Source organism: Artibeus jamaicensis, unplaced genomic scaffold, assembly GCF_021234435.1.
Source record: "Artibeus jamaicensis isolate MK-2021 breed Jamaican fruit bat unplaced genomic scaffold, CSHL_Jam_final contig_797, whole genome shotgun sequence".
In the NCBI taxonomy this organism is placed as follows: domain Eukaryota; kingdom Metazoa; phylum Chordata; class Mammalia; order Chiroptera; family Phyllostomidae; genus Artibeus; species Artibeus jamaicensis.
Genome location: NW_026521977.1, coordinates 1,359,883 through 1,370,766, shown reverse-complemented (window position 1 = coordinate 1,370,766; position 10,884 = coordinate 1,359,883). Strand labels below are relative to the sequence as shown.

Sequence of the window (10,884 nt, the reverse complement as noted above, 5' to 3'; positions counted from 1 at the left end):
TTAACATTTTAAAAATTGCTGTATTCAAAATAATAAACTTTAGGGTAAATAAGCTTTAAAACAAAAGTACATAAGCAAAAAAATAAATAATTTACACCAACCCACTAACCTAATTTTCAGAGCAAAGCCATTTCCAATTACAGTGTTACCGGGGCTCTGGCCTGTGGTCAACTTTGACAGTTCATTATTTTTTTTAAAAATGGTAACACAAGGAAGAACACTTAAGTAAAGTCTTTAACAAAACCAAAGCACTGGATTTAACTTTTTAATTTTAAGTAAACAAACTTTGTAATTTTAGACATAATCCATTGTAGTGCTAATATGATTAGCATTTCTGTTTGAAGAGCTGGTATTTAACAGGGGTGGAAAATATAACGAATAGTCTTCAAATCATGAAATACGAATAAAAATGGACAAGAATACAGTAGAACAAAAACTGCAGACACTCTAACTGCAGGAAATATTTGAAGGCTTTACATCCTTTATTTTTATTACCCATGATGGCTTTAGGAATTGTGATTGTGTGACATATAGAACCTTTGACATTTTAGGTATAGCTTTTATTTGACTTTTTTCACAGTAAGTTAAAAATCCATCATAAGACTCTGTAAGACTTCAGTGGTCTTGCATAAAGACTCTAGGAGTTTGCAATGTGATAAAAGAGTAACGTGAAAATTTACGGTATTGCCCTAATTTCATACTTCCTTGTACACAATAAATCAGTTTGGGAATCCATTTCAAGGGTTATATACACAAAAGTGTCAAGAATAAAATGTTCTCCACTCTTGCATAAAAATGTGTACAGTGTTTCAGGAATGGACAATGTCTCCTGTCTCCCGGGCCCCGGCCTTTATGGATCTTTGCTGCCTGAAGATGAAAGGCTCCTCTTGCTGTACTGCTCTCAGGATTAATCATCCAGCCCTGGCGTCTCTCCTTGTTGGATCCTGGATGCTATCCTGATGGCTTCTTCCAGAGATGGCTGCTCTCCAAGCTGAAACAGGAACACACACAAACTCACGGTCAAGATAATGCCGAAGGAATATTATATGCCAGAAGTGGAATTTCTCTCTGTGATTCTGACATGTGGGCTTGTTAAGCTACTACCATCGATCCAATCAGTAAAAGCAAAAAAAACTAAATTCCCACATGGGACAATATTGCAGTTTCTTTATTTAGAATGTTGACAGACCTTCACACATGCCAGGGACAAAAGATGCTCATATTTCCAATGGAGATTCAATTTAGAGAGCTTTCTGAGCCTTTAGCTTTTATGCCCATAAACTAAATAAAAATCAATGGCTGGCATTTTCCTGATTATGTTCTAACCTTTTGCCAAGTAAATACATGAAGAATTCCCCCAAGGAAAGGTGGTCTGTACCTAGGATTCTGGATTCTCTGCTCGAATCCACTGACTCCCCAGAGGATGGTTTCTTCTTAGTCTTCTGCCACTGCCCACTGTAAAATAGGGCTGTGCAGTGAATCCTCAGATGTAAGGTCTGTGTGGACACTAGTTTCACTTCCAAAGGAGTAGCTCTTAAGTGTTTTATAGAATCCTATCTATTTAGACTTTTTAAAAAAAGACTATTTTATTTTTTAGAGAGGGGAAGGGAGAGAGAAAGGGAGGGAGAGAAACATCAACGTGTGGTTGCCTCTCACATGCCCCCAACTGGGGACCTGGCTGGCAACCCAGGCATGTGCCCTGATTGGGAATCAAACTGGCAACCCTTTGGTGCCCTAGACTGGGCACTGAACTGGCAGCCCTTTGGTTCACAGGCTGGTACTTAACTACTGAGCCACACCAGCCATGGCTCAGACTTTTATTTTCAGAGTTAAGATAGCCGGCTGGATGCAAATGGGTAGACATACCAGAAGCTTTATTTTTCTTGGTATAAATTCCCATAGAATATGCAAAGATAGTAAAGAACAAAGTGTTGGTCTCTTTGAATCCACCTCAAATACACAATTTCCTTAAGGTGGCTAAATAACAGATTGTCCTGTGCCCCTGCCTCCTGTAAAGGTTATGCACAAAGCACAGCCTACAAGGTCGAGAGGTCCGAGCAGCGCTGCTGTTGATGGAGGACAGCTGTCTCTGGACTCACCTGGACTGCAATCTGGGTGCCATTGGATGTTGCCACTAAGGTCAGAGGTCTGGTCTCTGTGGTTACCAGATGATGGCTGTGCTGTTGGTGCCCCATTTCTGATGACGCGGTGTGGAATGCTGCTAAGTCCTGAGCCACAATTGCAACCTTAAACAAAAAACACACAGAAGAATTCAAACAATGGTTTCGTTATTTAAATCCCACCAGAGGATATGTTCATTTATTTTAGAAAGAGAGGAAGGGGTGGGGGTGAGAGAGAGAGAAACATCAATGTGAGAGAAAAACATTCACTGGTGGCCTCCTGTATGCACTCTAACTGGGGATCAAACTCACAACCTAGGTACGTGCCCTGACCAAGAATCAAACCTGCAACCTTTAGCAAAACAGGATGAAGTGCCAACCAACTGAGCCACCCAGCCAGGGCAAAACTATGATTTAAATAGGTTAAAATCCATTTAATGAAAAGGTCTGTCTGCAAATTAAAAAGGGAAAAATCCCCTCTGACCACAGACTTGTAGAAGCCCAAAGCTGGAAGAAGCCTTATCTATCGTCTATCCTGGACTCTTCCTTTGTATTTGGGGAAGCTGAGGCTCAGAAGGGATTTATCTAAGGTTATGAAGTAAGGCAATGGCAAACGAGGGTAGAGGGCACTGGAGAAGTGGATCCCTACACCAGGCTCCTTTAATGAGGAGAGATGCGACTGTACTTAAGTTCTATTTCCCCTGAGTGGCTGCTCAGGAAGTTATACCTGTGGACTAATTCACATCTCAAATATCTATTTATTCCTAAGTTTGGGGCAGATAATATATTGTTTTCTCCTGTTTACCTACTGCATTTTAATCAGACTCCATTTAACCAGGAAAACTGAAAGAACCAGTAGCATTACTGACCAATAGCAACGTATCTTGCTATACTCATTTCGTATTTTAGACTCTATGGAATCTTTGCACACTGCTCCCGAAGCATCTATCCAGAGTGGTTGAAAGTGCTTCTGTGGCTCTGAAACCACAAATGTAGCCTTTTCTTTGTAGATAAAATAGAAATGGCATCAAGTATACTTTCTATGTGATATTCTAAACTTTTGCTCAGCCAAACTTAGAAGAAAAAAGGCTAAAAACTAACATTTCTGTTTTACTTGGCCATTAATCCACTGAAATGCTATGTTGGATCAACCCCAGCAATGTTTCACAACCTAATAAGGTTTCCACCCAGCAAGGGCTGAGTGGTGTACACTGCACTAACCCCTCCTGCAGACAACAATTATAAACTGTGGACAAAAATATGAAAAAGCAACTGTTTGAATGGATTTGAGAATGAGGAAAAGCAAGCAGAAACTGTAGGAGATTCTCAAAGAAAGGGAACCATACTGGGTCATATCATGTTTAAATGGCTTATGGAAGCAGACTTGACTTGGGTGGTAAACACACAATACAATATACAGATGATGTACTGGAGAACCATACACCTGAAACCTGTATAATTTTATTAACCAATAGTACCCCAATAACTTCAATAAAAAATAAATAAATAGCCCTGGCTGGTGTGGCTCAGTGGACTGAGCACCATCCTTTGAACCCAAAGGTCGCCGGTTCCACTGCAGGCTGGGGCACATGTTTGGGTTGCAGGTCAGGTCCCGGATGGGGGCGGGTGAGAGGCAATCAATCAATGTTTCTTTCCCTCTCTTTCTCCCTCCCTAAAAACTAAAAAAATTTTAAAAAATAAATAAAACAGCTTTTTCATTAAGGCCACTCCCCAGTCTGAGTAGCACAGGGCAAGTTAAAGTATCAGCTAATGGAGTCTAGGGCTGCCAGAATGGTTATACATTGAGAGGAATATTCTAGAAAGGAGAAAACAGGAGGGGTGGGGATGATGCTGAGCTCCTCCACATATCTGTGTGTAAACTTTCAATTCCTTAAGACCCCAGATCTGCAAGTATATGAGGGAGGTTCCAATAATTCTGGTAGAAAGCAGCAGCTGGAAGGCTGAAAAAGCTGAGACACTTGCCACAGGAAAGACAGAATTTAGAGTTTCTGTCTCACCAAGTTAGAGGGGCTACAAATAGTGCTAAAGCACACCCTTCAGATAATGCATAGGTGGAGTGTGAACACCCCTTGTGGATGGTCAAGATTTGCCCAACGGCCTACAGTTGCAGCAGAAGGAGCAGCGGTGGCAGCTGGTCCTCAAGCAAAGCTGACCCTCGCCCGCCACCCCCACCCCTTGTGATAATCCCTAGTGGCTGGAAGCTGCAGTATTTCATTCCAGCCCCCAAAGTCTTCTCTTCCTGAGAATCTCCCTAGCCCACGGGCTACAGATAAACTGCATAAGAATGTTTGCTTTAGGGTCAAAGCAAATACAAGGTTCATTTACCCAAACTGGGCTATAAATCCATCCAAGTATTCTAGAGCCATGGAGATGACTACAAACTGATTAGGTGGGACCATCCCATAAGACAGCCTGAAAGCTCGTGTTTGGGTTTCTTCTTTTTGTTTTGGCATACATTATAATCAGCTAACAATAACTATGTTCCCATCTTAGGTTTCCCACTGAGTTGTGACAGATACATCTGTGAAACAGCACCTAAAATAAGATACAGTACAGTTCCTTCATACTCTATGCCATCAATGTCCTTCCCAAGGCACACAGCACTTTCTATCGGAGGATTTGTTTTCTCTGCTCTTGGATTTCATGTAAGGGGACTCATATAGTATCTATTCTACTAGAATTTATGGGTCAAGGGACAGAGGTATGTTTAACTCAGAAACTGCCGAACTGTTCTCCTAAGTGGTTACATCATCTTATATTCCCACTATTGTGTAAGAATGCTCTAGTTCCTTCCCATCTTTGCCAGCATTTGGTTTTCAGCCTTCTGAGTCACTTTCTTATGTCTGAAAAGGTAGCTAACTGTGATTTTAATATGCATTTCTCTGATGACTAAAGAGGTTAAGCACTTTTTGTGTTATTGCCATTCATGAATCTTCTTTTGTAAGGGGTCTATTCAAATAAGCAATCAAATGATTTGCTCATTTCTAAAAATTGTATTTATTTATTTTGCTATTTCAAGGGCTGTTCATCTTTCTATTATTGATTTGAAGAGGTTTGTTATATATTCTCAATATAAATTCACTGTTAGATATATATATATATTTTGAGTAACTTTTCCCCAATTTGTCATTTTTTCTTAATGGTGTCTTTTGGTAAGTAGAATTAATTTGATGAAGTCCAATTTATCAGTTTTTTCTTTTATAGTTAGTGAATTTTGTATCCTAAGAAATTGTTAAAGTTGCAAAAATATTCACTTTTCCAGAAGGCTTATGATTCTGAAGTTTATATTTCAAGGTGTTGAAGACCTTTGACTTTGTTCTTTGTTAAAGACTGCTGTGGCTATTACAGGCCCTTTGCATTTTCAGGTATATTTTAGGATTGGACTATCTATATCATCAAAAAAGCCTGCTGAAATTTTGGCTATGATGGTATACAATCTATAAATGAATTTATAGGAAGAATGAGAGCTACCAATTTTGACAGACTCTCACTGAATAAGGTGAAGTAGCTGCAGTGAAACATAACACTGCCATCAGCATAGTCCAAGAACAGTTTTTGAATGTATTAATCAATATAATCTATATTAATGGAAATAAAAAATTAAAACTACAAAGAGATACATCAGATTAGCAAAAAGCCAAAAGGATATTTTTTCCACAAAAGGGGAAGCGTGTGTTTGCACTCTCAAATACTGCAGGTGGGAATGCGGATGGGTACAACCATAGAAGGGAAGTTTGGCGACACCCGTCACAATGACAAATGCAGATCTTTTTACCAAGCAATTTCATTTGAAGGATTTATCTAGGACATATACTCACACACATGCAAAATCACATGTGCACAAGGCTATGTGTTGTTTGAAACAGCAAAAGACCAAATATATCATGCATATCAATACAATGAATACAATATGTTTTAAAAAATGAGGAAGCTCTCTATATAATGAAATAAGATTTTTCTAGATATACTATTAAAGAAACAAAACAAAGTAAACAGTATAGTGTACTACAATAAAAAAGAAGTAAGGAAGATGACTGCATATGCTTAATGAATTACTGGAAGAATATACAAGAAACTAACGGAAGTGGATAATCTTTGAGGGGGAGCACCAGGTTGATAGAAGCAGGGTGGGGAGGAAGACTTTTCAATGCATACCTGTACACAATTTTTTACTTTTCTAAAACTTAAAAAAAAAAAAAGATTTTATTTGTTTTTTGAGAAAGGGGGAGGAAGAGAGAGAGGGAGAGAAACATCAATGTGCAACAGGTACATTAATCGGTTGCCTCTCACATGCCCCCAAATGGGGACCTGGCTTGCCACCCGGGCATGTGCTCTGACTGGGAATTAAACCAGTGACCCTTTGGTTGGCAGGCCAGTGCACAATTCACTGAGCCATACCAGCCAGAGCATACTTTTTGATTTCTGAACTATGTGAATGTATTACATCTTCAAAAAATTAAGTAAATTTTGCATCTTCAAAAAATTAAGTAAATTTTACAAATGAATTTTCCCCTAAGAATCTGGTGATAATAACTGTAGGAAGAACTATCATTAAAGAACATTTAATAAATACATGGGTTGAGTAGTTTAAATGCATTATCTCATTTGGTCCTTATATCAACCTTACAGGGCAGATAAAACAATCACTGCTATTTTACGGATGATGAAAAACTGAGACTCAGAGAGTTATGTAGCTTAGAAGTGATAAACTGGGATTCAGTCTGAAGTTTATGTGCTTAACTGCTGTATCACACTGTGTATGTATTAGCAATTTAGATATTAACATGTTCTGATTGATTTAGAAGAAAAAAGAGCAATTACCTGCTGCCCTTCTGTGCCCTCTGCAGTTACCATAGCAACAGAGTGTGTTCCTGCTGAGGAGATGACTGCATCATGGGCAGGGACTGTGATCGGCGTGCCATCTTGCGTTACCATTGTGATGGTATTGCCTATGGCTTGCATATCGGTCTGAGATATGTTGACCTGCAATACAATGCATTTCACAAATCAGTCAATGTCTCTTGTTGTATTTGGCAAATTTTATTAGGGACTAGGCCTTATTCTTGATAAAGCTACTCTGGGAGCAAATAAGCATTTTATATTTTAGAAAAATAAAAAAGGCATCAGAAAAAAATGGTCATCAGAAAAAATTGAGTATTTCTTAAATGCATTTTCTCCTCTCCATCTCTACTGCCAATTTAGACCTTTATTTCCCATCATGACTTTTTGCAATACCACTTCTTTCCAGGTATCCAGTCTAACCCATCCCTAATCATACCCTACCTTGACACCTTTCTAAAAAAACAAATTTCAATGTGTTTGCTGCTTAATCCCCCAGTGACTCTCCATCACTACAGTTCGCACTTCTCCCATGGCAGTCAGGACTTCTCAGGTTTGGTCTCTCACAGTGTCTTCAGACTCATCTGCCACCACTTCCACACCAGCGACTGGCACTCCAGCCGCAGCTAACCATTTGCAGTCCCAGACGGTGTCATATTCTGTTATCTCTTCATGACTTCGCCCGTCCTTCACTCTCTGCCTTGAAAACTCATGAAAAATTTTCAAGATCCAACTGAATGGCCACTGTCTACAAAGGCCTCCAAGAGTCCTTCACTTTTTCCTCCAAGCTGCCACAGCACACAGCTATATATGAGCAATTATTGTTCATTTTACGAATGTCTCCCCACACAAAGTCTACCACAATCCACAGCACTGGGTAGATGTTCAGTAAACATTTGTTGTCTAATTGACTAAAAGAATGGAACAGAAACCCAATTCCTAAAGGAAATGGGAAGGTTACATCTACAGAAAATACAACATTGTGGCGAGGAAATCAGTTGTTTGGGAGCACATGGACAGGGCAGAGAGGGGTCATGAGTAGATGACATGGCAGGAGGTTCCTATATGATAAACACTAGAATTATGGAACAGGCTGTCTCTTTTTAAATTTTTTATTTATTCATTTTAGAGAGAGAAAGAGGGCGGAGATATCAATTTGTTGTTCCACTTACTAATGCATTCATTGGCTGATTCTTGTATGTGATCTCACCAGGGGTCAAACCTGCAACCTTTGGGTATTGGGATGATGCTCTAATTAACTAAGCTGCCAGAGCTAGGCTGCCTCTTAAGAGAGAAATTGCCCATGTACTTTAGAGCTGTTTGAGGGGGGAATTTCTGCTGTACAGAGGGGGAGGGAGATAACATCAAATGACCACCAAAGGGCCTCTGTCTGTGTGGAATCAGTGATGTCAAAAGTGAGGGGGAGGGAGATAAATGGGATGGTACAAGAGCTTTGTATTTTCCAATCCTGAGTATGTTCTGCTCCCACCTAACATCAGCATCTTAACAGTTATCAACACAAATGGCAGATTAATCATGGGAGGTAAAGCTCTGAGAGAGACAAGGGTAAACAGAGAGTTCTCCACAGAAAAATACACATATAAAAAGGCAGAAGATCCCCAGATGCCTCTTTCTACCAGGTGCTAAGATGACCTTAGCTAGAGCTTAAAAATAAAATTATTTTAGGCTACTAGCATCTAAAAAACATAACGTTTGACTATTGAAGAACAACCATTACATTGCTTTTCCTGGTGGAATCTAGAGACCTGTCCCATTAATTACGTGAAGCTCCCATGATTCCATATAGGAAGAGAGCTGCACTTGGGACGTTTTACAGGTTTGCCCATCACTGACTTCACATGTCTTTTAATGATGACATCATCACTCAGCCAAGGCTCTGCTAATTTCTCAGTCTCATTTCCTGGACCTAATCAGCCATCAAATGCTATCCCTTCTCTGGACAGTGTTTCACATGGATTCATTACTTCTCAAGCCCTCAATTTCACTGTAGTTCTGACCTTCGTCACCTCATCTTTGTACTCTACCAGTAACATTTGAGTTCTAGAGTCATAAACACTCTCTCTATTAAGTTCTCTGCATGTAGACTCTTCTAGCAGGCTACTGAAGAACCTTCAGGAAGGCTAGTCCCATCTACAAGATGAAGTCCAAACTTTGTGCTCTGATATTCAAGGACTTCCTTAACTGGGACCCAACCTGACTTTCAAGTCCAAGTTCAGAGAAATATTATTTAACTTGTTTGGCTTCTGTGCATACTTACATGCTGAGTGCCGTCCTGGGATATGAGTGTAACCTGTTGACTCAACCCAGACTGTGTTACTGTGGCTACTTGTGTAGACACAACATCATCCCCTTCTACACCTGTAACGTATGTGATCTGGGGCCCTTTAAGAACGTCTTCACCTTGACCTGTTTAAAACAAATGAATCATTTATTTGACCAACCAAGATGTTTAAAAAACAAAGGACATTTTAAATAGTATAGAGAAACTTATACAAATTAAAGTAAATGTATTATAGTCTACATAATGAAAACGGCTTCCAGCACCTCCTTCCAATTCTTCTACCTCCATTTTTGCAAAGTCAAACCAAATCAAAGCAGATCAAACCAAACCATTCCCTATCAAAGTTAAGTGTTCTAATTTTGAGAGACTTCTTTTATCGCCTTAGTTGGAGTAATCAGTGATAATGATAACTGTGCACGTATGTTGGGGCGACAAGGCAACTACACAGGAAGACCGACTGGCAAATAACCCCTCCAATATGGCAAGTTGTTACTTTCAGAAGCTGTTAAAAATGACAAGACAGTCTTCAAAAACATTAACCACAAATCTGAATGGTGTGTAAATGTAACCTACTAAGTTAGTTATTTTTTAACACAAGTGATTGACTGCAAATCATCAGTACACAATGACATCACTGGGTAAAGAAAATATAATGGTGTGTTATCTGGTGTAAGGTTAATCATTTAATAAGTGACAGAACAGGAACCACCATCCACTTCTTTAGTTCATGAAGAACCAGCAGTAAGCAGAAATTCCAGCAGTCTTTTAGTGCTATACTTGGCAACCAGGAAGATCACTGATCCCTCTCTTCTATCACCTTCCACCTCCCATAAAGGCAGAAATAGAGTAACTATACATTTTTTCCTTCAGAGGAGGACTTTATATGCTAATTTAAAAGTCCTTCTCAAAGTTAGAGGTTGATGCATGTATTCATATGGCTACAGTCATCTTGGCATAATCTCCACAGCAGTCATTACTTCATTATTTTTGTTCTATTTCATAGCCATTAGAATATCATTATTCTAACAGGTTATATAACTTATGTGACCACATAAGAGAAAAGGTACACGAATCCATCCCCAGTCTTTTTTTTTGAAGATTTTATTTTATTAAAAAAATTTTTTAGAGAGATAGGAAAGGAGGGAGAAAGAGAGGGAGAGAAACATCAATGTGAGGGAAAAAGATAAATCTATTGCTTTTCCTACTCGCCCCAACTAGGGACCTGGCCTGCAACCCAGGCATGTGCCCTGACTAGGAATCGAACAGGCAACCTTCCACTTTGTAGACAGTGCCCAACCAACTGTGCAGTACCAGTCAGGGCTATTCTTTCTTTTTTAAAAGCAAAGTAGTTTTTAAAAATTATTTATTCTAGAGTGAGCAAGAGGAAAAGAGGGGGACAAAGGAGGAGAGGAGCAGGGAGAGAGGAGAGGTAAGGGAGAAGGGGATGGAGGGAGGGAGAGAGAGAAATAGTGTTGTTCCACTTATTTATGCACTCATTGGTTGATTCTTATACGTGCCTTGACTGGGGATCGAACCTACAACCTTGTTGTATCAGGACAATGCTCTAACCAAATGAGCTGCCTGGCAAGGTCTCCATCCCCA

At 39.6% G+C, this 10,884-nt stretch overlaps 1 protein-coding gene across 10 annotated transcripts in view; it reads right to left on the bottom strand.

Moving 5' to 3' along the window:
* The window catches only part of ZNF143 (zinc finger protein 143), a 38,103-nt gene continuing 27,219 nt past the window's right edge, over window positions 1-10,884 (bottom strand). For 8 of the 10 annotated variants that reach the window (XM_037133803.2, XM_037133806.2, XM_037133805.2 and 5 more), the window contains exons 13-17: window positions 9,259-9,407; window positions 6,963-7,124; window positions 2,100-2,246; window positions 1,379-1,468; window positions 903-991 (exon numbers count right to left, since the gene is read on the bottom strand). In XM_037133803.2, the coding sequence (XP_036989698.2) occupies window positions 1,379-1,468; window positions 2,100-2,246; window positions 6,963-7,124; window positions 9,259-9,407 (548 nt within the window). In that variant the 3' untranslated portion in view covers window positions 903-991. Of the gene's footprint in view, window positions 992-1,378; window positions 1,469-2,099; window positions 2,247-6,962; window positions 7,125-9,258; window positions 9,408-10,884 lie in introns of all 10 variants that reach the window. The other 2 variants (XM_053673097.1, XM_053673098.1) reach the window with 1 other exon arrangement.